The sequence below is a fragment of the Solanum lycopersicum genome, chromosome 2, assembly GCF_036512215.1.
Source record: "Solanum lycopersicum chromosome 2, SLM_r2.1".
Taxonomy (NCBI): Eukaryota; Viridiplantae; Streptophyta; class Magnoliopsida; order Solanales; family Solanaceae; genus Solanum; species Solanum lycopersicum.
The window spans coordinates 52,405,517-52,432,105 of NC_090801.1; the positions used below are offsets into that span (position 1 = coordinate 52,405,517).

At 33.5% G+C, this 26,589-nt stretch overlaps 4 protein-coding genes across 10 annotated transcripts; 2 read left to right on the forward strand and 2 right to left on the reverse strand.

Annotated features, from left to right (window-relative positions):
- On the reverse strand, positions 1-8,892 carry LOC101265096 (phosphoglycerate mutase-like protein 4). Of its 6 annotated transcripts, none has more exons than XM_010318860.4 (8): positions 8,648-8,892; positions 8,260-8,380; positions 7,484-7,534; positions 6,934-7,044; positions 1,531-1,662; positions 1,032-1,107; positions 680-945; positions 1-241 (listed from the first exon to the last, which is right to left on the reverse strand). In XM_010318860.4, the coding sequence occupies exons 1-7, from the start codon at positions 8,842-8,844 to the stop codon at positions 722-724; spliced, it is 912 nt and encodes a 303-aa protein (XP_010317162.1). In that variant the 5' UTR covers positions 8,845-8,892; the 3' UTR covers positions 1-241; positions 680-721. The 6 variants fall into 6 exon arrangements, with proteins under 6 accessions (XP_010317162.1, XP_010317161.1, XP_069149521.1 ...); XM_010318859.4 differs by having other exon boundaries at positions 1-247; XM_069293420.1 differs by lacking the exon at positions 6,934-7,044 and having other exon boundaries at positions 8,648-8,874.
- A 63-nt stretch (positions 8,893-8,955) lies between these two features.
- Positions 8,956-13,099, forward strand: LOC101264485 (patatin-like protein 1). The gene is made up of 6 exons (XM_004233384.5): positions 8,956-11,104; positions 11,255-11,436; positions 11,542-11,725; positions 11,813-11,974; positions 12,051-12,353; positions 12,687-13,099. The coding sequence occupies exons 1-6, from the start codon at positions 10,928-10,930 to the stop codon at positions 12,939-12,941; spliced, it is 1,263 nt and encodes a 420-aa protein (XP_004233432.1). The 5' UTR covers positions 8,956-10,927; the 3' UTR covers positions 12,942-13,099.
- Positions 13,100-17,621: 4,522 nt separating this feature from the next.
- LOC101262079 (patatin-like protein 2) lies at positions 17,622-19,976 on the forward strand. The gene is made up of 6 exons (XM_004233897.4): positions 17,622-18,098; positions 18,216-18,397; positions 18,580-18,763; positions 18,829-18,990; positions 19,123-19,425; positions 19,590-19,976. The coding sequence occupies exons 1-6, from the start codon at positions 17,922-17,924 to the stop codon at positions 19,815-19,817; spliced, it is 1,236 nt and encodes a 411-aa protein (XP_004233945.1). The 5' UTR covers positions 17,622-17,921; the 3' UTR covers positions 19,818-19,976.
- Positions 19,977-20,131: 155 nt separating this feature from the next.
- LOC101264176 (mitogen-activated protein kinase kinase kinase 5-like) lies at positions 20,132-26,178 on the reverse strand. 2 transcript variants are annotated; one of them, XM_010318857.4, is made up of 10 exons: positions 25,367-26,178; positions 24,203-24,787; positions 23,995-24,082; positions 22,831-22,893; positions 22,583-22,746; positions 22,427-22,502; positions 21,937-21,996; positions 21,735-21,860; positions 21,005-21,214; positions 20,132-20,927 (listed from the first exon to the last, which is right to left on the reverse strand). In XM_010318857.4, exons 1-10 carry the CDS (start codon positions 25,810-25,812, stop codon positions 20,856-20,858), a joined length of 1,890 nt encoding a protein of 629 aa, XP_010317159.1. In that variant the 5' UTR covers positions 25,813-26,178; the 3' UTR covers positions 20,132-20,855. The 2 variants fall into 2 exon arrangements, with proteins under 2 accessions (XP_010317159.1, XP_004233431.1); XM_004233383.5 differs by having other exon boundaries at positions 24,203-24,790.
- Positions 26,179-26,589: the final 411 nt, after the last annotated feature.

Consider the following 26,589-nt stretch of genomic DNA (forward strand, 5'->3'; position numbering starts at 1 on the left):
TAATGCAAACCTCACTTTTACCATACATAACTAGTGGTGTAAGCATATACTACACAAAATAACGAGGGACATGTCTATATCATCTAAATGATGCAACAGAAAAAACTTTTTGTCCTCTTATAAGCATTGACTAAACAAACTTCATACAGAATCATTACGCCAAAGACACTGTCAAAGATGCTCAATATCCCGATTACAAGTCAGAAGGGATCTAGCCTTCGGCATAATGTCAAATCATCTTCTGCATCTTAAATCATAAAACATGGTCACTCCAACAAAAAAATTAGTCAAAACAAAATTGCTCATTGACTCATATACAATCGAGCAATGACCAACAACAAATAGAGAACAGAAAGCAAAAGGGCATCAAGTTTGCTCAATTGTTAGTTGCATCCCCTAACTAGCAAGTGAGGAAGAACTATCCATCCCTCATGGATAGAGATAAGAAAAGAAAAGTGAATTTATTGAGTCCCCATAAATGGCTTACAATAGTCCCGACTTCTCTAAAATATTGCCTTAAGCTATTAAAAGAAGAAACAGACTTGAGTACAACAAAAGGAAGAAGACCCGGTATTCACTGTCTAATAGCCTTGCTGATCATTAACAAGTTATTAAAGCATTCAAATAGGGTGACATAAATAATTCAATATCTCCATTCATTACAAACAATGTAAAGTACCTCTTTGCAAGAAATCTGAATGTTGAGAGTGGCATCCCAAAATTAACCGGAAGTTTTGTCCCCACCAAATCCTGAGTTCAGAAATTCTGTCTTGTTGAGATGACTTACATCGGCCCAAAGTTTAACGGTCCATTCATCCTTATCAGACAAGTGAAGTATACCAACAGATGTATTCCAGATCTTACTTTTAGACCTCCTATGTGGGGAAGCCCGCATGTGAAGTGCTCTGATTGCACCCCCGTGAGATACCACAACTACTCGTTTTCCTACATCATAAAATAAATAAATATCATACCCACAAAGCATCTTTATGATATAACACTCTTTGATCAATCCAATAATTAAAGAATACCTCTGTGGTTCTCTGAAATCCTCTGTAAACAAGAAGTGCAGCGTTGATAAAGTTGATCTAAACTTTCCCCACCACCCTGCAAATAATTGGTGGAAAACTGAATACATGCAATTATGAAACAGACGAGATCAAACAGTTTCTGTTCCTTCCCTCTTTTTCTTTTATCTTGGATTGGGTACTTCATGGGTGATTTACGTCCTGGGAGTCCTGATTATAATTTGGTTCAATCTAATGGCAGTTAACGCTTCCTTGATTATCGTTTTAGCTCAATTTTCCAATTTAGAGCTCATACTTATGGCATACATATGTGACGAAGCAGATTGAATAGCCGAAAAGCATAAATAAAAGAAGCAAATTGAAGAAAATTCATATTGATGACTACAAATTTATTTAAGAATGTAGGATAATGCTGATCATGGCAGTAATAACACATGGGAAGCTCTTCTGCTTCTTTTTTCCTTTGTCTTTTTGGGTTTGTATAGGAGAAAGGAGTACTCACTGGAATAACTTGATCATTTCGGTCAGAGAGAAAAGCCTTATAAGCCAGCGGTTGGCTTTTGGCTGCTTCACGAAGCGAAATACCTTGAAGATCTCCTAGATGTCTCTCTCGAAGGTCTGGATCTTTAATGACCTATATTAAGCACAAACCAAGACATAAAAGCAAGTTATTTACTCCAATATGTTATCTAGTCAGCTATTCCAAGATTACATACAAATCTCAGCTATCAAACCCACAGTTCCCTATCCCTCCCTCATATCCATGCCGAACCCGCGCAATTGCATCTGTTCCACATTGGACGGGCATCAGCTCCTTAACATTGTTAATGACTTATTACTTCCCAGATCTATGCTTTGACAGAATGAAGATAGAAATAGATCTTAATATCAGTTACACAAATCTTTAACCCTTTCTTAGCCTCTTAAGCATCATATTCTACCGCGTAGTATTGCCTCTAACACTCTGATTGGCTACCCATCTAGGGAACTAAGGAAGACCTGTTTCCAGAACTGAAGAGTTGCATTCTTACTAAGAGGTGAGCTGTCTTTATCCCTACTCATACACAGAACTAATGAACAACAACAACATATTATGAAATCACTAAGCTCCTCTGTTCATGCTCATGACAGTTACATTAACAAGACGAAAAAGAAGTGAAGCAACAATAACTTAATTGTGAGAAGCATTCACAGGAAATGTAAATCTACATACTGAGAAAAATAGAAAGGGCGAAGAATAAAAGCAGGATCACTTCTAGAATAGAAGCCTCTAAACAGTGGAAACAGAGCTGATACTGCAGGTCGAATCGTGTTGAGACTATAAAGTTGTTAGTAACTAACCCAGAAAATAGTTAGTTAAATAAGTTACAAATTAGTTGTTAATAAGTTAGTTTTTAGATTCCTTTTTCAGTATCAAGTTTGTTGATTGTACAGAGTAAAAATACATGGTCATACTGTATAGGAAAGTTAGTTCATCAATAATATCAGTTCTTCTTCTTCTCCAGAATCTTCTCTGTTCATGGTTACTTCTTCTCTCCACATCCAACTTATCTGTTCTTAACATGGTATCAGAGCTTTGTTAATGGCTGTTCACTGATGTCAATTTCATTTTTTTGATATCAATTTCGTCTCAAACACTCTCTGTTTTTTCCTGGAGAAATCTCGTTTTTTTTTTCATTCATCAATGGCGATTGAAAATTCATCCTCAGAAGCTGATGGAGATAACATCAATGGATCTGGACATGTTGATACTTCACGATCCATCTCGAGTTTTGATTCTTTTGATCCACTTTTTCTACAAAATTCTGATATTCCAGGAGTGAATCTAGCTCATTGTGTTCTCACTGGAATGGAAAATTACATACTCTGGAGTAAATCGATGCGTATTGCCTTGCTAGGGAAGAACAAAATTGGTTTTGTTGATGGCACTTGCAGAAAAGACATGTATGAAGGTCAGATGGCACATCAATGGGAACGGGTAAATGCAATTGTGTTATCCTGGATAATGAGTTCTGTGTCAAAAGATTTGGTGAATGGAATTGTATATTCTTCAAATGCTCATAAGGTCTGGGTAGATCTCAAAGAGAGATTTGATAAGGTGAATGCCACAAAAATCTATCACATCCACAGAGGAATTGCAACACTAACTCAGGGTACATCGACTATTTCTGTGTATTTTTCTCGATTGAGGGAGCTTTGGGAGAAGTATGAATCTCTAGTTCCACCTCCTTCGTGCTCATGTGATAAGTCTCGTGAGTTTATCAATAATCTGGAGCAACAAAAACTCATGCAATTTTTGGGAGGATTGAATGAAAATTACAGTCAATCAAGAAGCCAAATTTTGATGATGCCATCCATCCCTTCAGTAAATCAAGCATATTCTCTAATCATTCATGAGGAGAGTCAACGTGCGCATTTGAATGTAGTCGCACAGAGCTCTCATTCTAGACCACACTATGAGGAAAGTGAATCTTCTGCACTTGCTGCAGCTGCTGTGTCAAGATATGGTTCTGATTCTAAACAAAAGCAAAGATCTATTGTGTCTTCTCGTTATGACAAATTTCTACCATCAAGCATACATTGGATAAAGATCAAATTTGTAATTGTCCAATCTGTCCTATTTCCAAACAAACTAGATTTTCTTTTCCAGTACATCATACTGTTACCATTCAGCCTTTTCAATTAGTGCATATGGATGTATGGGGTCCTTATAAACATGACACTTACAATGGCAATAAATACTTTCTCACTCTTGTTGATGATTTCAGTCGCATGACTTGGGTTTTCTTGTTGAAATACAAAAGTGATTGTTTGCTTCATTTGAAAGTATTTGTTAATTTGATACAAAATCAGTTTAACACTACCATTAAGATCATGCGTTCAGATAATGGTCTTGAATTCCTTAATTCTCAATGTACCTCTTTTTTCCAATCTCTTGGTATTGTCCATCAAAGAACATGTGTATACACCCCACAACAAAATGGGGTGGCTGAGAGAAAACATAGGCACTTACTAGAGGTAGCACGAGCTCTAAGATTCCAAGGGTGTATTCCTCTCAAATTTTGGGGTGACTGCATACTTGCAGCAACTTACATTATAAATAGGCTACCCTCTAGTGTTCTTCATGGTATTTCACCATATGAAAAGCTTCACAATATACCTCCTTCTTTAGTCCATATGAGGACTTTAGGTTGCTTATGTTATGCCACTGATCCAAATCCTCATGACAAGTTTTCACCACGAGCTATACCTGCTGTATTCATGGGTTATTCTTCTTTTCAAAAGGGATATAGACTTTATGATCTACAATCTCACTCATTTTTTGTCAGTAGGGATGTTCATTTTAGGGAACATATTTTTCCATTCAAGCAAACTTCAACTTCTCCTTCTTCTGATTCTTCATTGTCCAATTTTCCTATTCCATCATATCTTCTTGATCCAGAATCCAACCCTCCAATAGTCACTTCACAATCACCTGTTCCAATGTCATCACCACCATCTACTTCATCACCATCTCTTCCTCAACCTCCAGTCTCTCAAACTCCTACTGCAGTTACTTCTCCTACCATTTCCTTACCTTCAAAAAGATCATCCAGAGCCACTAAACCCCCCATTTGGCTTTCTGATTATGTTCATTCTATACCTTCTACAAAACTAGTTCCTCATTCCATTCATCATGTTGTTCAATACTCTCATCTTAGTCCTGCTTATCAAGCTTTCCTCTCCACTTTTTCTAACTCTATTGAACCTACCTCTTATGGTGAAGCTATATTAGATGACAGATGGGTTCAAGCAATGAAACAAGAGATTGATGCTCTTGTACTTAACAAAACCTGGGAGATTGTTGATTTACCAGCTGGTAAGAAACCCATAGGCTGTAAATGGGTTTACAAGATCAAATACAATGCTGATGGGTCCATTGAAAGGTTCAAAGCTCGTTTAGTTGCTAAAGGTTATACTCAACAAGAAGGGATTGATTTTCATGACACTTTTTCCCCTGTTGCAAAAATGGTTACTGTTCGATGTGCTCTTTCTTTGGCTGCTATGCATAATTGGCCTGTTTTTCAAATGGATGTATTCAATGCTTTTTTACAAGGTGATCTTCATGAAGAAGTCTTTATGGTACTGCCTCAAGGTTTTGGCAGTAAGGGGGAGATATCTAAAGTTTGCAGATTGAAGAAATCATTATATGGCCTTCAGCAAGCATCAAGGCAGTGGAATATAAAACTCACTACTGCATTGGTTGAATCTGGGTTTCAGCAGAGCAAGCATGACTATTCCTTGTTCACAAAAAAAGTAGACCAGAAGATTGTAATGATACTAGTTTATGTAGACGATTTGATCATCACTGGAAATGATCTGCAACTTATCAAGGAATCAAAAAATATTTTGCAACAAAATTTCAAGATCAAAGACTTAGGGGAGCTGAGATATTTTCTTGGCATAGAATTTTTGAGGTCCAGCAAAGGGATATTGATGACACAAAGAAAGTACATATTAGAGTTGATTTCAGAATGGGGTTTAGCAGGAGCAAAGCCTGCAATCACACCATTGGAACAGCACATGAAGTTCACTACATCTGATTATGACAAACATCTAAGAAAGCATGATAATAATGAGTCAGATGATCCACAATTGATAGACAAACATGTTTATCAGAGATTAGTGGGAAAGCTACTTTATGTGGCAGTCACAAGGCCAGATATTTCATATGCAGTGCAGACTTTGAGTCAGTTCATGCATGATCCGAAACAATCTCATCTAGAAGGAGCACTTCATGTTGTGAGATATCTGAAGGGAAGACCAGGCTTGGGAATTTTATTGAGTAGTAAAAGGGATTGTACACTTAGAGGTTTTTGTGATTCTGATTGGGCATCATGTGCAGTAACAAGAAAATCAGTAACTGGTTATTGTATGAAGTTAGGCAATTCTCTAATTTCTTGGAAATCAAAGAAGCAAGAAACTATATCAAGGAGTACTGCTGAAGCAGAATATAGAAGCATGGCATCAGCAGTAGCTGAAGTTATTTGGCTAGTGGGACTGTTGGAGGAGATGAACATGAAGGTGAAAATTCCAGTAGAGTTATTTTGTGACAACAAAGCTGCCATTCAGATTGCTGGAAATCCTATATTTCATGAAAGGACTAAACATATAGAGATTGATTGTCACTTTGTTAGGGAAAAAATACAAAAGGGATTGATCAAGACAATGTATATTCGTGGAACTGATCAAGAAGCTGACCTTTTAACTAAGGCTTTGGGAGGTCAACAGCACAATTACATATTAGACAAGTTGGGGTTGATAAATGTATTTCAACCTTCAACTTGAGGAGGAGTGTTGAGACAATAAAATTGTTAGTAACTAACCCAGAAAATAGTTAGTTAAATAAGTTAAAAATTAGTTGTTAATAAGTTAGTTTTTAGATTCCTTTTTCAGTATCAAGTTTGTTGATTGTACAGAGTATAAATACATGGTCATACTGTATAGGAAAGTTAGTTCATCAATAATATCAGTTCTTCTTCTTCTCCAGAATCTTCTCTGTTCATGGTTACTTCTTCTCTCCACATCCAACTTATCTGTTCTTAACAAATCGAATTCCAGGAAAATCAAGAGTACTAAGTAAAAAAATAGTTCAATTATTTGAAAATAAATGATAAAAGAAACCCCTATTGTGAAAGCAAAATAGATATCATGAAACAATAACTGAAAATTTTCTTCCATCTACCAACTAATAAATAATTAAAACCTGCAAAAGTTTCTAATGAGTATATCACATTATATAATTCAGTGACAAAACCAAAATCTCTTTACATAATCAGACATGATGAGAATAATAATATGTGTATTTGAAGTTAACTGTAATCTGCTTGAATACTGTCAATGCAAATCCATAGTGAATTCATACCTCTAGATCCCCACAACTCCTTGCTATTATCTCTGCTGTCTCATGGGCCCGTTTTAAGTCAGATGAATATATGACAGAGATCCTTGGCTCCTTGGAGAGCCGGGCTGCCACCTTGAATAAATCAACTTCAGGCGTTGACCAAAAACCCCAAAGAGAAAAAGAAAAAATGAAAATGGAAGGAAGAAAAGGTTGAAATTAACCCCACTGGAAGTTATTAAGCTGGGAAACGTTGAAGTCCCACATCCCCTCCCCACAATAAAAACAAACAAAATGAAACGGGTAAAGGTACAGATTATCTCCCTTAAGTAGTGGTATCTTAGGAATTGAATCTTTTCTCTAACAAAAATGTTAACAAAGATTGTCAAAGTTTTAGCTAAGGGCTGGGCCATAATTCATTTCCTTCTCTTTTAAATGCATATACTTTAGAACAAATGCTGAATTGCGCGTCTCAAAAAATTATAAGGGGTAGTGTACATCAATTTCAAAGGTTCAAAGCAATTAAATGATATACAGAATTTACAAAACAAAATACTATTCTACAGATACTTACAGCAGTAGCTTGCTGTCTTCCGATGTCATTTAATTCGACATCTAAATGTCCCTGGTAAATAATGAAACAAGCATCAGTTACCACATCCTATTTTTATGATCCATTTAGTGCTATTGAATTTTCCATGCAAAGCCAAACGATAACGATTCACAAGAAGTTCCAAGTGTATACATCATGGACTTTTTTTCGATAACCGAGGAATTTTCGAGGGTCCGTGGTGCACGGTTAGAAACTCAGTGGAGAATGGACCCACCTTTCTACCCCCTTCTTTACTTAAATACTAGACTTCTGTCTGTGGCAAGGCTCGAACCCGTGATGTCCGCTTAACCCATACATCACAAGTTGACTCTTACCACCGGACCAAAGCCCATCCAACAACATCAAGAACTTTCAATCACTTTAGATGTGGTAAAAAAATTCTATCCATATTTCCTCTGGTTTTGCATTATGCCACTTACGCTTTATAAGAATTTGGTAGAATTCCTCAATATGATACCAAAATATAGACAGTGGATTAAATACGAGCAGTAATAAGTAGAAAATATTACCAAGTTTGGACTAATTTTTCTTTCACAATGAGCAACTAGATGGCAAACTAATTAGAAAGGAGCATACTAGCTTAGAAATACTCCAAAAATTCAAAATATCAAGTTTTGCATGTCAGTTTTACCGTGTAAAGACTCCTAAAAACTTTTAAAAATTACAAATCCAGAAAGAACAAGGGCACATACTTGAAAAAAAAAAAAACAGAAAGCTAAAACGAGGTAGAAAAATACCTGAATTCTGCCACCAGCGTTCCATTCCGTCTCACCATGACGGATTACGATAATCTCAGTGAAATTAGGACTCACATTTTCAGATTTCGCATCTCCGCCACACTCAGGCTGCGATATAACCCTGATTAACAAATTGACATCACAAGTTAGGGCAGGAAAGGATCGAAAAAAAAAAACAAAAAAGCACGATTATCCAAATTTATAGGCAGTTAGTACACCTCTTAGAATATAAACACTACATACTTTTCAAAATTCTGTTTTGGTTTCCAATATACAGATATACCTCAAATCAACTGCTTATATGCCAATGTAATTCAAACTTCTAAGCATGACAGTAATAGGTGCACGTATAGGAACTGCTTATACAGTGAGCCATGTAAATACAGACCTAGAAGTAGAATCAGCCATGGAAATATGAAGAAGAGGAGGGATTGAATTGGATCTCAAGGCGGGTATTCTGAGAGTATGGTTGGAAATTGCAGCAATTGGTAACAATTTTGAGCAACAAAAATTGCTGGTCTGAGAGTGGCGGAGAAGCAGATGAATGTCAGGCTTTAGTGATTCCACATAACGAAATGAGATCATCTCCGGCTCCGTAGAGGATTTGTATTCCTGTTACTGATGAAAATAACAAAAATAGATGGGCTTACGGATCTGGGCCAGCCTAATACGTGTCCAACATTTTCGATGGGCTGAAAAAGACAATACCAAAGAGTTTAAAACATAACGAGGCAAAATAATTATAGTTTTGTTTAGTTACGATTTGTAGCTACATGTTTAAAGGAGCGAGAGGTAAGCGAGATTAGGAGAAGGAGAATTGAGGAGAGAAGCGAATTGCATTTTGTACGTATATCTGTTAAATAATTATATATATGTACCTGGTATATATACGTATCAATGATTTTATTTATATACTTATTGATTAATTGTATATGTAATAAAGAATAAAATTTTGTATACAAATACAATTTATATCAATGAAAATTTAGCAAAACTGTAGTCATAGATTAAAAAAGAATCAAAATTATAGCTGTATTACATTATATATTTCTAAATGTTTTTTATTTGACATAATTTTCCCTTTTTGGTTCACTATTTAGAGTTTCAAAATTCCAAAATAATAAAAAGAATTATCATCCGAATTTCTTCTAACCCTTCTCTCCGCAAATCTTTATTCCCCTCCCCCAATCTTTGATCCATTTTTTCTTTAATTTATATAGTGAATTTAATTGTTGACTGCTTTCAAAGTATTGTAAACTCTCTAAAAACAATTATAAATCTTCTAATGTTTTAAAATTATTTTTATGATAATATATAAATTGCTCAGAAATCATTAATTGATTATCATGGCAATTGACAAAATCCCATGGAACCAAAATCAAACGATAATAAAATACGCTCATATATACTTTTTACAATCTGAATACGCCTAAATATTCAGCCATTCTTCTTAGGATATGGATGCATCATATTGTATATCAAAAACATTGAATCTGCCAAACACAGGCCTTATAGTCAGCATTTTTAGTTATAGCTTATCCAAATTACAAGTGGTTTATGTACTAGCTGATCCAAAATAATAATTATTTTTGAAATATAAACAATTATTTGTTTTTATGAATCATTAAAAAAATATGCCAAGTAAAATGAACCAGAAAAGATACGGATAAAGTCATCAACTATATATTATGTGGCCATGTGTTTGTGACTTATTAATTATAAATAAAATATAATTGGGTGCGTAACTAATAATACTACTTTGATCATATTGAAAGTCATATAAGAACGAAGTTTCAACTCTAACTCACCAATGTTCAAATAAGACTGAGCACTTTACCAACTTTGAATTTGTTTTACTCGTCCAAATTATAATACAATATCTCTTGTTTTCTTTTTCTCCTTCCTAATTGATGGGATAATTAATTAATAGTATTATATTTGGTATCACGTCTATTATTCTTGTATAGCTCATTTGAAAAGCAAATAAATAGGGTAAGTAGTCGGTCAACTTTGAGGAATTACCCAGAAAATCAAACACCAAAAATTATATTAAATTTTGGACATATAAAGAGATTAGAGGGGTAAATATAAGCACAAACTGAATTTTATTTAAGTCATAAGTCATACATAAGAGACTAATAGTTGTTAGGTAGATGATTTGGAGTTAAGCTGTATATTTATTTAATTCCGCATAAGTAATACCATATTTAATGATTATTTTAGAAGGTAAATTATATTATTGATACATTAAAATTAATACAATATTTAATTTTTTACTTATATAAGATAAAAAATAAAATAACTAATCCTTAAATAATTAATATCTACGTAAAATAATACATATTTTCAACGTATTGACGTAAAGCCCCACTGGGTCACCAGGATTTCATCGAGACGGTTCAAAGGTATACAGTAATAAAATATTTTAAAATAGCAATTGGATATAATTTTTGACCATTTTGCCTCTACTTTCTGAAAATATAAAAAGATTTTGTCAACAACCCAAACGACATGTATAATGGGTTAGCAGCCACCGAAATTATGTCATGACTAAAAGTGTACAAGGAATTTTATGTGTATAAATAAAGCATATTTCACCTAAACTTATGAATCCAAGCCAATATTAAGTTATTCTTTTTCCTCATCAGTCATTAAACTAAAGAACATTATGGGTAGAATTTTCGTAGCTGCACTAACTTTATTAGTAACCCTTCAAGTTTTACATATTCCTATAGCTTTTGCTGCTACAACAGGAAAGAAAATAACAATTTTGAGCATTGATGGAGGTGGTATCAGAGGAATTATTCCTGGCACCATTCTTGCTTTCCTTGAATCCAAACTTCAGGTACTCGTCAACCACTTTAATTATCTACACGCCACAACAATAATAATACTTAGTAACAGAGTCAGAATTTAAAAATACATGTCACCTATGATATGATTTGAATTTACTATTTTGATTTTTTTAAAGAGAAATTTGTGATGGTAATTGTAGGAACTTGATGGACCAAATGCAAGAATTGCGGATTATTTTGATGTTGTAGCTGGAACAAGCACAGGTGGATTAATAGCCACCATGCTAACAGCTCCAAACAAAGATAATCGTCCTTTATATGCAGCTAAAAATATTACAAATTTCTACATGGATCATGGCCCTAAAATATTTCCTGAGAGCAGGTTAGATGAGTAATTATTAATTCAGTGTGTTATTTTTTTTTCTTTTTCTTCTGAAAACAAAAATATTAATGACATGTTATGTTTACATATATGTTACTAATGCAGTCGCACCAGCTTTTTGAAAAGGCTAGCAAATATATTTGGAGGGCCAAAATATGACGGAAAATATCTGAGAACGTTAGTTAGATCGATATTAGGCAATCTTACTGTGACACAAACATTGACTCAATTAGTCATCCCATCTTTTGATATCAAGCGCCTTCAAGCCGTGGTCTTCACAACTAGTGATGTATATATATGATCTCGATTCTCAACTTATATGATTGTCAGTATACAAAACTTAAACTCATTCGTATAATTTCATTTTGTTGTACAGGCCAAAGCGCATGTCTCTAAAAATGCTTTACTATCGGACGTATGCCTTAGTACCTCAGCAGCACCAACTTATTTCCCTGTACATTATTTTGAAACAAGGGATTCTCAAGGCAAAACACGTACATTTGATCTTGTTGATGGAGGTGTAGCTGCAAATAATCCCGTGAGTAACATAAATAATTTTTTTTTTTTATATCAAATAATTTTACTAGTGATTAATCGAACAATTGTATTTACAGACTCTAGTAGCAATAACTCAAACTTCAAAAGAAATGATGCTGGGTAAACTACAAAACGCGGGGTTGAAACCCATGGATTGCAAGAAAATGTTGGTTCTATCACTAGGCACAGGTATAGCAAAAGATGAAAAGAAGTATAGCGCCGCGGCGGCTTCAACATGGGGTGTACTTGGTTGGTTGTACAACAATGGTGCAAGTCCATTACTAGACGTTTATGGTGATGCAAGTTCTGATATTGTCGATGTGCATCTCTCTACCATATTTCAGTCCCTTGATAGCCAAAACAATTATCTTCGAATTCAGGTATTACCAAATTTCAAACTTTATGGAGTATTTAATAGTGAATTTTAAATGTGTATATCTGTCCACGTGGATTTATTACTGTTCATAACTATGCAATATTTTGACTTTTTATGTCCACGTGATTACATATGTACCTTTAAAATAGACTATTAAATAGTACAAAGGTAAAAGGTCATTTGGTATCGTTAGAATAATTTCGATCAAAATTCGAATATATGTCAAACATTTTTCCCTTGTTCAAACTAACTTGTTACATCAAGTTAGAATTATATAACTTAAATTTCGATGATATACTTGATGTTGATTATTTTTTAAAAAAAAATAAATGTGTAGGATGATAGTTTGAGTGGGGAGGCTGCATCTATGGATGTTGCAACTAAAAAGAACATGGAGGCACTTGTACAAATTGGTAATGATCGATTGAAGAAGGGTGTTTCAAGGGTTAATTTAGACACTGGACGTTATGAAGAAGTTAGTGGAGAAGGGACCAATGAAGAAGCACTTATTCGTTTTGCTAAGTTGCTTTCAGAGCAAAGAAAAATTAGGCAACCAGTTGACGAGTTCATTTCCATTAGAAAAATACTCTAAATAATAGAAAACTACTCTTACAATTACTATTTCATTTTCATAGTTTTAAGACTTCTTTTTAAATTTATATGATTTGGATAAAGGTAGACGTGGCTTGCTTATCAATTATCATGTACACAATGCTTTTCAAAAGAAAATAAATTACTCCACTTATAATATATGACATCTAATTTGGCATTTAGCATTTATCTTTTTATAATCTCCATTCCTCGATTTGTAGGGTAAAGAATTTTGCTTTTTATCCTATAATTCTGATATGAAACTTCAGTATTCGTCGACTCTTTAGTAAAAAATAATGATCATTATGCAGTTATATGTTAATGTTAGTTAGATGTCGATATGAGTTAACTTGTCCATCACTTTAACGGGTCTTAAAATGGCTAGCTAGTGCATGTAGATTTGGCTGATCTTCTTAATTTTCTTTTAGTAAAAGAATCTATATTCTAACCTATAAATATTAGTAATATAAATATTTATAAGATAATATTTTATGTTGTTGCTAACCAAATAACAAATGATAACTAAATTACCTCAAATATAAATTTATTAAGTTCTAATCATGATTAAATGTTTATAATTGGAGTTTGGAGTCAAAAGGGTATAAAATATTAATAAAAATTTTAAAACGGTATATAAAATTTTATATTAACCAAAACGATAAAATCGCTGCCACTGCAGCGATTTTGCAAAATGTGAATTTTTTTAAAAAAAAATTCAAATCGCTATCTAGGCAGCGATTTTCAATTTTTTGTAAAAAAAAATAATTTATAAAATCGCTGCCTAGACAGCGATTTCATATTTTAAACAATTCGTTTTTATAAAAATTTAAATTTTTTAAAAAAATTGCAGCGATTTTCAATTTCTTTTATAAAAAAAATTGCTGCCTCGGCAGCGATTTAATTTTTTTTTTACAAAAAATTGAAAATCGCTGCAGTGGCAGCGATTTTACTTTTTCCGGTGGAGTAAATCGCTGTTGTTCCAGTGATTTTGTCGTTTTGGATATAAAATTTTATATACCATTTTAAAAATTTTATTAATATTTTATACTTTAGGCTCCGGACTCTTCATAATTGTTAGTAATGGCCACTAAGTAGAGGATTTTGTCATTGCTTTGTCGCTTTCAACACAATTTTAGTTGCATAAAATGTATGTCTACTTATGGACTTAGTACTAGTTTTGTTATTTTTGGTTCCATTTTGACTTTAAGAATTTGATTATAGCTTTTTGTCATTATCTTAAACGTTGTCTATTACATCTAGTATTCAATATAGATATCTTGTTAGCCCACAAACTTATACAAAATTAAAATAATTTTTGACTTTTTTATTTTCAATCGGAGACATTTTATTAGAATCTCTCGAATTTTACAAAGTCATAACAACAAAGTTTGTAACTCCCAACTAACCCCTCTGGAATTAAGGTCTTATGGGAGCCAAAAATTGAAGTTGAAAAGAAAAGTATGCATTGGTTCCACTTAAATTATTAAGTATTTTCAAAGACGATTCATTTTTATGTTAGAAATTTTATGTCAGTCAGGGACCAGCCCCGTATATGTTACTGTATAACATCTGTTAAAACATTTCAACATTCACTAAACCACAAACCCCTACACTTGAGGATGAAAGTAAAAAATACGGATAACATCGTAAACATGATTCTTAATTTGGATTCAGCGAATAATTATTCTTTTCAACTTTAAATTTGCACAAGAAAACACTTAAACTAGTAGAAATTTGAACATATAGCCACACGTATACGTCCAATATGACATAATATACGTAGGATGTCATGTATGATACAAAATTATCGTGTTAGGTATCATATAGGATAAATATGTCTATTTATTCAATTTTATAAAAGTTTAAGTATCTACTAGTGGATATTCAAAATTAAAAGTCATAATTATCCGATGAGGCCAAGATAAAAGCCACGTTTAATTATTTATTATGCCTAAAAAAATATTGGGAGAGATTTTACTTGTAGAAGGTCAACCAAGCCCATTATAAGACTCCCAAATTTCCTATAGCTGTTCACTCTGTATATAACTCTTCTATTCATTCATAAAGATTATTTTCTTTAAATATGTTAATTAGAGTTTGATTGTAAGGCTTGCCAAATATATATATGATAAGTTAAGTAGCTTTTGTGTTTGACTCCCTCTTTTGTTATTTTTAATACTTTACTTTTTTATTATTTATAAGTTTTTTAGTTGGTCAAACATCACAAATTTCGTAAATTTAAGAGTTAACTATTTTTTTCATGTGAGTTTTTAATATTACGAATTTTATCAAGGGGCAGCTCAATATTATCAGAGATCTAAAGACAAATTCTAATTAGAGGCTTAAATTCTAAATAAATTTATATGTATTTATTTCAAATTTATTGTTCTTATACTTTTTAGGTGCAAACTTTAGTTGATATTTTTTATAAATAATTTCTTTGAAAAAAAAACTCATCCAAATTATTGATTTATATTAAATTTTATTAATTTAATGTCAAGACAATCATTATATAAATTATTAACTTTATTTATTTTGTAAGTAATAAGTTTACACCTTAAACAACTTTATTTATTTTATAAGTAATAAGTTTGACACGTTTTCAAGGGGTTAATGAGAATAAAATAATACATATACTTTTTAAAAATATCTCTTTTATTACAAAAATATTTTTTTAAAATAAAAAATTAACATATGATTTCTTTTTAGTAAAAATTGAGGCCTTCGAAAATTGAGGTTCTAAGACAATATGCCTTATTTTTTAGAGCAATTTTCACATATAACAAACATAAAATTCATATTTGTATTCTATAGCAAAGTTTGCATAATTGTGCTTCATAGCAAACATATGTATGTATAATACACAATACATATACAATTGAAGGAAAGTGTATAAAACGAGAAAGAGAAAGAGACTTGGGCAGAGAATTGTATAAAACGAACTGTATAAAACGATTATATACAATTTGAATTTATATAAAATGAGAAAGGCAAAAGAGATTTGAGCAGGGAATATACAATTGAATCGAATTATATAAAATGAGAAAGAGAGAAATTATATACAATTTGAATTTGTATAAAACGAGAAAGAGAGAAAGGCAAAAGATACTTTGGCAGGGGAGTACTTTTCTATTGTATAATCATAAGTGTATAGGACAAAAACATATGTATTTGCGTGTGTATATACAATTTTATCTCGCTTTATACAATAAGAAACACAATTTATACAATTCTATTGTATAAAGCGAGAGAGGCAAGTGACTGGAAGCGAGAGAGAAAGAGAGAGAGAGAGTTGCGAGCGAGAATATGAGGGAGAGAGAGACTGATAAATAGTTTGTTATGGAACACAAATAAACTAAACGGTAGCTACTATATTTATTTTACATTATTTATTTGTCATTTTATACAATTATCCCTATTCTTTAAACACAGAGTCTGCTTGTCTTACCGGATAGAATTTGGATTTTGATTATATGTATTTGGCTCGTCCAAATAAATGTATCTTGAATCAAAATTAGATATAATTTATTTTAGATATATGATATCAATATGGATTCACATAATTTGTTATGTCAAAAGTATAAAATAACCCTTAATCTTGTAGCCTTAAACATATTAAAATATAATTAAAATATTTTTAAAAAAAATCATTCTTTTATAAAGAGACCGAAAACCAGCCGTACAATCACAATGACAAGGATATACTCAAAACTTATCTGGAGCCCAATTTTGAGTTAAATGGAGGGAGGGCTCAGTAGAGAGGAGGCACAGGTCGTGAAGGGATCTGCTCCAATATTTGATCTCATTAAACTCAATTTAGATTATTTGCTTGATGATATGATCAGGATTAATAAAAGAAAAAAAAATTAGAAAAATACTTTAACTTTAGCTAAAATTGCGGTTAAGATATCAAATTTTATGAAGGACTTTTTACCTTATACTATTTAATAGTGTATTAAAAAGATATATATGTGTCCACATGGACATGTTATTATTTATAATTATGCAATATTTATTATATCCACATAGAAACATATATATATATATATATATATATTTAAAATATACTATTAAATAATGCATGAGGTAAAAGTCCTTTTTCCAAAATTTAATATTGTTACAACAATATCGATCAAAGTTCAAATATATTTGAAGTTTTTTCCTCAATAAAACTTAAATAATAAAATTGCTCAAGATGTAATCATAAATTAATGGGAATGCATGCATTAAACCACCAGATATATTATATAGAAACATAAAATACACCACATAATCACGTAACGTGTTTTAATTCCCTATAAGATAAATAGGAGAGAAATAGAAAGATTTTATTTGTAACGTGGAGCTTTAAGGAATAGAGATGCATGGGAATATTAAAATTTGTAGTCAATAATACAGACGGAAAAAGAGGATCAAATCACATGTAAATTACCAAGAATATGGAAGGAGAAAAAAACGAACTCATCAAGTTCTAACAAACACCATTCAAAATCCAAACAAGAGAGCAAATATATATATATGAATATATAAATGGATCTAAACTATACTATTAGCAATACAACTTTTTATTTTTATATCATGTTATTTTGTTAAGATCAGTTTATTCAAAGTTATTGATCATCATTTCTTATACTCCCTCCATTTTAATTTCTTTGATCTACTTTCCTTCTTGTAGAAATTCTTTAATTTCTATTTTGCACATGACATGTTTAAGATCACGATCAAAACACATTTAGGCGTAGGTGCATTTGACATAAGATCACATAATTCAAATGTCCTCTTTATTTTGTTAAACTCTGTATCAAATTAAAGTAAGTTAAACAAATTGAAAATAACAGAGAGAGAGAGCGAAAAGGTGTGTAAATCTTGTTTACACCATATATCGTGTGTATGGAACTTGTATAAATATGCCTTCACCTAGACATTGGTGTTGGCAAGGTATAAGCCTTTAAGAAGCTATATCTTTGTCCTTTGATACAGTATGGCTAGGATTTTTGTAGTTGCACTACTAATCACTTTTCTAGTACTGTTGCAACAATATCCTATAGCTTGTGTAGCTACTAAACGAAAGACGGTAACGATTTTAAGCATTGATGGAGGTGGTATTAGAGGCATTATTCCCAGCACTATTCTTGCATTCCTTGAATCCAAACTTCAGGTATACTTATTGATCAGCCATTTTATCGTACTCATATCCATTGCGCGCTAGCTCCTTTTTACATATTTTAGTATGATCAGCTATATCTATACTCAAAACTCTTTATGGCTATGTTAGGAACTTGATGGAGCCAATGCAAGAATTGCAGACTATTTTGATGTAATAGCTGGTACAAGTACAGGTGGACTTGTAACCACAATGCTCACAGCTCCAAACAAGGATAATCGCCCTTTATATGCTGCAAAAGATATTAACAACTTCTACATGGAACACGCCCCTAAAATCTTTCCTCAGAGAAGGTAATTACAATAATTGATAATCTTGTTAAGAGTGAAGTTCAATTGCTGCACACTAAAAAGGCGAATTCAGTATTTGAAATTGATGGATTCAAATAAACTCAATTTTTAAAGTTCAGTTACATTTACTTGTATGGAGTAACGCTTTATTGATGACAGTTTTTTATATATGTGTAATGTTGAAGCCGCAACAACTTCATGAAGAAGATGTTTAATTTATTTGGTGGACCAAAGTATGATGGCGAATACCTGAGATTGTTGGTTAGGTCGGAACTAGGCAATCTTACTATGAAGCAAACATTGACGGATACACTTATTCCAACTTTTGATATCAAACGCCTTCAACCTATCATTTTCACAACTACTGATGTATGTTCACTATTAGTTACGATTAATTCAATTCATGTCTACATATTTATATTTACACTGAACAGGCCAGAGCAATTGTGTCTAAGAATGCACGCCTATCAGACGTTTCTCTTGGTACTTCAGCAGCACCCACTTATTTCCCTGTACATTATTTTGAGACTAAGGATGCTCAAGGAAAAATACGTACATTTGATCTTGTTGATGGAGCTGTAGCTGCAAATAATCCTGTGAGTATTCATTTGAATAAGAGCAGATCGACTGTTTGTATTCTACATCTTAGAAACTTTATTCGTACACACAACAATATATCAAAGATATTTGAACTATGCACAATTACTATTCTTTGAATATACTGGCAGACTCTACTAGCAATTACTCACATTTCAAGAGAAATGATGACGAGAAGACTGAAATATGAGGATGCGAAAACTGTGGACTGCAAGAAAATGTTGGTTCTGTCACTGGGCACTGGCACAGGCAAGAATAAAGAGAAGTACAATGCTGCCACAGCTTCAAAATGGGGTCTTCTTAGTTGGATGTACAATCATGGTGCAATTCCATTACTAGACATTTTTACTGATGCAATTACTGATATTGTGGATATACATGTTTCAACTATGTTTCAGTCCCTTCACAACCACAAGAATTACCTCAGAATTCAGGTTCGGTCATCAAACTTTAATTAGTTATAAGCATTCCTCTTGACGTTCAAACTGATATGTGTCAGATTCTTCAAACACAATAATATTTTTGGAAAGCACGAGCAATTTAATTTTACACATGTACATATATATGTTTTTCATGATGACTTAATGAATTTGTACAGAATGATAGTATGATCGGGGAGGCGGCATCTATGGATATTTCAACCATAGAAAACATGCAGACATCAGTGCAGACTGGTAAAGATCTACTGAAGAAGCCTGTGTCAAGGGTCAACTTGGAGACGGGCCGCGTTGAAGCAGTTCGAGGGGAAGGCACCAATGAAGAAGCTCTTACTCGCTTTGCTAAGTTGCTTTCAGAGGAAAGAAAGTTTCGACGATTAGAGACATGAAACTAAAAAAATTATTATAGATTGAGAATCTGTTCCTGTAGAACACTTGGTCAAAAAATTATCAAGAGAGCACCTTTATAAAATTGTAATGAAGTTCTATAATTTCTTCATTTTGTTTGTCAAATTTCAAAACATTATATTTTAAACATTATACTTCAATTATACGTTCCACAAAGCAATTTTATCTGGAGTTAATAGTCACTAGTAATTTATTTTTTTAAAAAAGTTCACACTGCAGAATCTGAGAGCATATAACCAAGGCCTACCAAGCCACTGCACCAAATTTAAGGAACGTACAGGTTATGAAAAACAAATTTAAATGGAGCAAACAAGATTCATATAGCTGACTCCAACTTGCCTGTATAGAGGCACATTTTTGTTAAATGTTTATCAAAGCTTTGCTTTGTTAAATTCATTCAGCTGCTTTACATTACACAGCTATCATAAAGTACTTGAAAGATTGATAGATTAACTAATACAGCTTTCATAGGGCTTCAATATCTTTGAATTTGGTCATTGTATCGGTATAGTTGTCATTGTAGCTCCATTTTTGTTATTAATACACAAAAGATATAATCCAAGGTCTGCAGGGCAATTTCCCTGGACTATAAACATGTCTTCCTCTCTTCTAAGCATTGAGGAGGGACAGCACCTCGTGGCTCCAACTCCCTATGCATCCAAGCTATCTACAGAGCACATTGAGAAAGGTCTGTGATGTATTTACCAGTCGAGCTCTCTTTAGAAAATCACATCAATGAAGATGAGTAATCCTAAATAGTCACTGCACCACATGGGCATGTAATCATAGTAGTCGGCCCAGAATGCCTCTGTTCTTCAATGGGATGAACGGGGGATGACCATGGGAGTTGAATGAGCAAAATAACAGAGTCCCGTTGCTATGTTAGAATATGAATGATGTCATTGCTGCTGTGTAGGCATAAAGCTTTGAGGCAGGCAGACATTTAAGTGAACTTGCTCATTTGAGGACTCCATTCTTTAGATCACAATTTGTTCTTCTTTGCCAGATCTTTCCGAGTGTTATCTTTCTAATGATACATGCACCGCCTCAAGTTTATAACTTAGCTGCTCTCTTTGAGAATGCAACTTTTCCTGTCAAAGGTATACTATGGGATGAAGAAACACAACCAGCAAAAGAGGAAAGGGAATAAGGGACTGAATATACGTACTGTTAGTCTTATCCCGTCAACTTGCTGGACAAAAGAAGGAACTTCTGGCTGATGCGACATTCTAACAAATGGATGTTCTAGCAACATGCTAGCTGATGGCCTCTCTGCTGGATTTCTACGGAAACAACAATGCAAAAAATCTTTCCCTTCTAGTGATAATGTTTCAGGTATTGGTGGGGTATCTTTTAGAACCTTGAACATCGCTGCAGCCTGTCATAGTTGAATTATTTGATTTGTAAGTTTTAAGAGTTTATAGAAAGCACTACATGGTCTTGCTCTTAGGTGAAATTATACAAAAAAAAGCTTGCACAAGTTGAGTATAAACTATACTCAAGTAGCTATGATTTTTCAGCTGCTTAACATTCCTCCATTTCTGATGTTAAAAAGTTCATAAAACAATTAAATGATTTGATAATTCATAATGACCAAAGGCAAATCTAGACATAGTGAAAGATATCCTTAACTCTGTTAGATGGCCAATGACAAAAATAAAGGTACATTGGGAGAAATCAGATATTTGATTACACTAATGCCCTGGTCTAATGGAATACCAGCTGCACAGCTAGAGTAACAAATTCATATGACCCCTTGAAACAAGAAAATGTAGCATAATTAGTTATTATTTGCTAAGTTCGTGGAGCCATGTGAATCTAAGAGGGCATGTCAAGAAATGGATTTCTGCCAGGAAAGATCACGTACGAGCTAAAAAATGCAGAAATAAAGTCCTTACAGCTTCATATTCACTCCAAGGAGGTTTGCCATTCAGCATCTCAATTATAGTACAACCCAAACTCCATATATCAATAGCAAAGGCAAGATCGCTACTATTATCTCTCTGCATAACAGAGTGCATAAGCTGCAGGAAGCAGAAAACATAAGCTGTAGGAGGTGAGAGAACATAATTAGAAAGATATGCTGTTGAAGGGAAGTACCTCAGGAGCCATCCAATATGGACTTCCTTTTAAAGAGAGATTAGCTGAATGCCCGTTTAGCTGCATAACAACACTTGAGGTTCAAAGAAAAATATAACGCTAGCAAAAGTCTGGCAACAGCCAGTCTGTTAGTCTAAGATCTGTTGATTATACATCTTAGAGTGACAACATAGAAAAATTGTTATAACTATTATTGTTGTTTTTCTGAATATACATTCTTGTTTTACATAGCAGCACAAGAGAATGTCGTCTCCAAATTAAAACATTCACAGCTATTATTACAAAAAAAGAAGATGTTTAAAACACCCATATTTCTCCACAATGCTATAGATGAAGCATCTAAAAACGCATATTAACACTCCACTATGAAGAGATTTACCATGTAAAGCACAAAGATCTCTGGATCAATCATTACATTCTACTAAATAGAACATTCTTTACTTAAAAAAAACTGCAAACTGAAAAAATGACTTGAGATAGAGTAACGTACGTGCTTAGCCATCCCAAAGTCTGCAAGTTTGACAACCCCATAAGCATCAACAAGCAAATTAGCCCCTTTAATGTCCCTGTACAAGGAACATTTCAAAATGGTTCTTCAGAAGGTTCTATATATTATATCTATCATAGTTGAATATCTGACTATCACCTGTGAATGGTCTTTTTACTATGCAAGTACGCTAACCCGCAAAGAATATGGCGAGTGAAATTCCTCACAATAGATTCTGTAATTTCCCCACAATGGTCTTGGATAAATTTATTGATAGAACCAGGATGAACATATTCTAGATAAATGTAAAAGCGGTCATCAACCTGCAATATCAAAGAATAAAACACAATCACTGAACAGTATGTAGAAGGATGAATTAAGTTTATAACTTTGTAAAAATTTCTTACTATTTCACTGCCATAATACTGGACAATGTTTGGGTGCTTGAGGTGGCTGAGAACATTGATTTCCTGGACCAACATAAAGAATAAATCATGACCATTATGCTCAATAAATGGTGCTTCTGATTCTTAGCATGCTTTCAATTCATCAGTAAAGAGGCAGACAGTTGAGATTTTGAACATTCTAAACCATAGTGATTATGTTAACCAATCAAGCAAGTTGTATATCTATATATCTACCAAAAAACATGGATATGTAAAACTAATATCCTGAGAAAGTCAGATAAACGATTTTCTGTTGAAGGTTAAAGTGAAAAGGTATGGAATCTCCACTCATTAATTTGTAACTTAAAGATGTTAATCCTCAACATAGTTTTCAGTAAGTTAAGACTGTCTGTATGTTCTATTTTACCGTACAAAGCCTTCATTTTTTCCATTAATTGCACCCTTTCAGTTCCTTTATTGGCCAAACTTTTTTGTAATTGAAATATCACAATAACATGCACAAACTTTTCATGTACTTAATTTCTCCCTTTATAAATTGGATAAAAAATATTAATCCACCACACTTTGTTTTCATCATCTAATAGTTCTTCTGTAAAGAGTATTTTTTATTGGTCACTATTTTTCTTATTGATTTGTGCCTTCGTTCATTTTTTATTTTCATGGTTGTTGGAGAAACACATAATCTAATAGTTCTTGTAATATTTTTTTATTGGTCACTATTTTTCTTATTGGTTTGTGTCCTTCATTCATTTTTTTATTTTTAATGATTGTTGGAGTATTTATATCCCAAGAAATTTCAGCCTTGGGGCTTAGTTCTAGCCTTACAAGTTGCTCATCATTCACCAATATTTAAGTTATAGGCAAAAAGTAAACACTAAAAAAAGTTTATTTAATATGCACAAAAAGACATATAGGAGTACGTCAGACAATGTCGAGCAATTTTATATCTTGGGCCTATATAAATTATAACAATAATAGAGGTCAAACGTGCAAGGCACGTTTCCAAAAATAGTAATGCAGATAAACCCCAAACTCCAAATATTTCGGCCAATTTTAGTAATGCAGGAGTGCCCATATATGATTTTTATTAACTCCAATAAAAATCTATACAGAGAATCCAAGTATTCAAGGATTATGAAACAAAGACAGTGAAGGAAATCTGACCTGTTCTAGCTGCCTTATAGACTCAGCAGATTTTGGGTCATCTGGTAATAATTCAACTTCTTTCAATGCAGACAAAGCTCCTGTCTCTCTGGTTAAGATCATAGTGTTACATTAGAAAATATTGAAGGACTTAAGATATATTTATACTATCAGCATGTTACAGCATCATACAGACATGCAACAACATCCATCAACAAGATCTATATACCTGTTTGATGCTACGTAAACACTTCCAAATGTCCCACGTCCAATAAGCTTTCCTTTTTTCCACTGGCCTTTAATAGGTGATATATCTGCTTTAGGGGTAGGTGGTGAAACGGGATGGGTAGCTAGAGGAGGAAGGGGTAAAGGATGGACATTTCCTTGAGCGCAATTCTCACGACGCGTCATTGGGCACTGATCATTTGGTAGTGGATGATGTAAAGGTGAAATAGATCCACTTGGACTCCTGGATCTTCTCTGAGGACTTAATCTTGGACTGTGAAGAGGAGAGTTATCAACACTAAAAGCATGGTTATAAGAAAAGCCTAAACCATGAGGGGCTTCTGAAGGAGGCATCTCAGGGGCAGACCAAACTTGAAATACACTAGGAGGTGTGACGAAAAGAGGACTCGTTATATGATCACAACTTTTCAGTTGTCTATGTGTAGGACTTGCATAAGGACTAGTTGGAGCACTAGTCCAAAAGTCAGGAGGGATTCTTTCTGGGACAAGCAGCATCCGAGGTGGCATCATCCTGGACAATGGAGTTGCAGAGTGATCTGTTCTCTTTCGAGACTCTTGGTTTAATAGTCTGCTGAAATATCAAACAAAGAACAAAATCATCAGGTCTACATAATCTGAAACCTACAATATATGACTACTACAACAACATACCTAGTTTAACAAGTGAGGTCCGGGCAGGGTAAAGTGTATGCAGACCTTACCCCTACCTTGTGCAAGCAGTGAGGTTGTTTCAGATAGACAATCGACTCAAGGAAAACATAAACCCAACATTTATGGAAACATAAGCAGGACAGTAAGAAACCCGCAGCATAAGAGACAACTAGTAGGTCAATACAATAAATGACTACATGAGTGTTAATTGCCAGCTACGCCTAGAGAAAAAGAAAATTGTTATTGTGTTGATTTCAAATTTGACAAATTCAGTCACTAAAAATATCAGGAAATTGTTCAAAACATGATGACCCACAACCAACTAAAACCCTAAGAATTTGATTGTAAAATGCACAAATTAATTCATTTGAATAAGAAATTTAGAGACCTAATAATTCGAAGAAAGAAGAGTTTCCGATCGAATTTACACAAATATAATTTAAACTTGAGCAAAATAAGAAACAATTACTGGACATATTGAGAAATTTTCACATACCCCTCTCGTGTTGCTCCACCATTGAAAGCATCCATCCTTTCTCTTTCTATTTCCTCTCCAGCTTTATGATGCGAAATTGCTTCACTAGGCGAAGGAAGTGGGACGCTGGGGGCTTGAACCAAATTAGGATGTTGACGGAGCATCATATGTAATTCCGGCAAAGGGAGGGGTTGCGGCGGCGGACGTTCCTCCTGTAGAGAACTTTCATACGAATACTGAGAGTGCCAATCATCTCCGACGTCGACACTATGGTGGTCACCACCACGGTGTTGGGGCCTCTTCTTCTTCCGGGATATTTGGCGCATACGGCTACGGGTGCCGAAGAGAGCTGATTTCAGGGCCGAACGAACGCCCCCGCGCGTGACGATCACGCTATCATCGGAATGAACTTTTCTTTCGGAGGTAGAGGCACGGGTGGAAGATGAGAAGCTCGGCCACCAATGCATTGCATGAACTTGATGTATCACAGCCACAAATTCAAATATGGAGTTAAAAAAATCACCCTATTACCTAAATTAATTTTTGAATGGCCTTTACATAAAGGCCATTCAAAAATTTTGTATACACAAAGACCAGGATGTTAAAAAAATCACTAAATTAACATCCTGCATACACCTAACGCTAGCATTTGTGATCGTTGAGATCACATTATACGTTGCATGAAATGCATCAATTGAAATTCAAGATCATCAAGATGTGGTTAGAGGAAACTAAAAATGGTATTAACGATTTTAATCTCAGACTAATATGATAATTATTGAAGATTGAAGATAGATCAAACTTCAAAATTAATGAATTTTATTTGAATGCCTCGTAAATCATAAATAAATTGAATCAGTATAAATTAAATATGGAGTAGAAAATAATAACATTGAATCGAGGAGAAGGAAGGAAAGAGAAGACAAGGAAATTGTCGTCCTCCTTGAATCACAGGAAAATGAAGAAGGGAGAGAACACAAAGGAGTTGTTGTCCTCCTTGAGTTATCGTGAAATTGGAGAAGAAAGGAGGCAATTAACAGAATTAAGGTAAAAGGTTAATAGAATAAAGCGAAAACAACTAGCATAACGCAACAAACGTAAAGGGGGTTTGAGGACAACTATATCAATCCTATGGTCAATATAATAAACATGCATACCAATTCAATTCCTTTTATTTAGTATTTATTTTCTTCTGGAGCATTTTTATACATCAGACTACATTTAGAAAGATATCGTTTAATTTG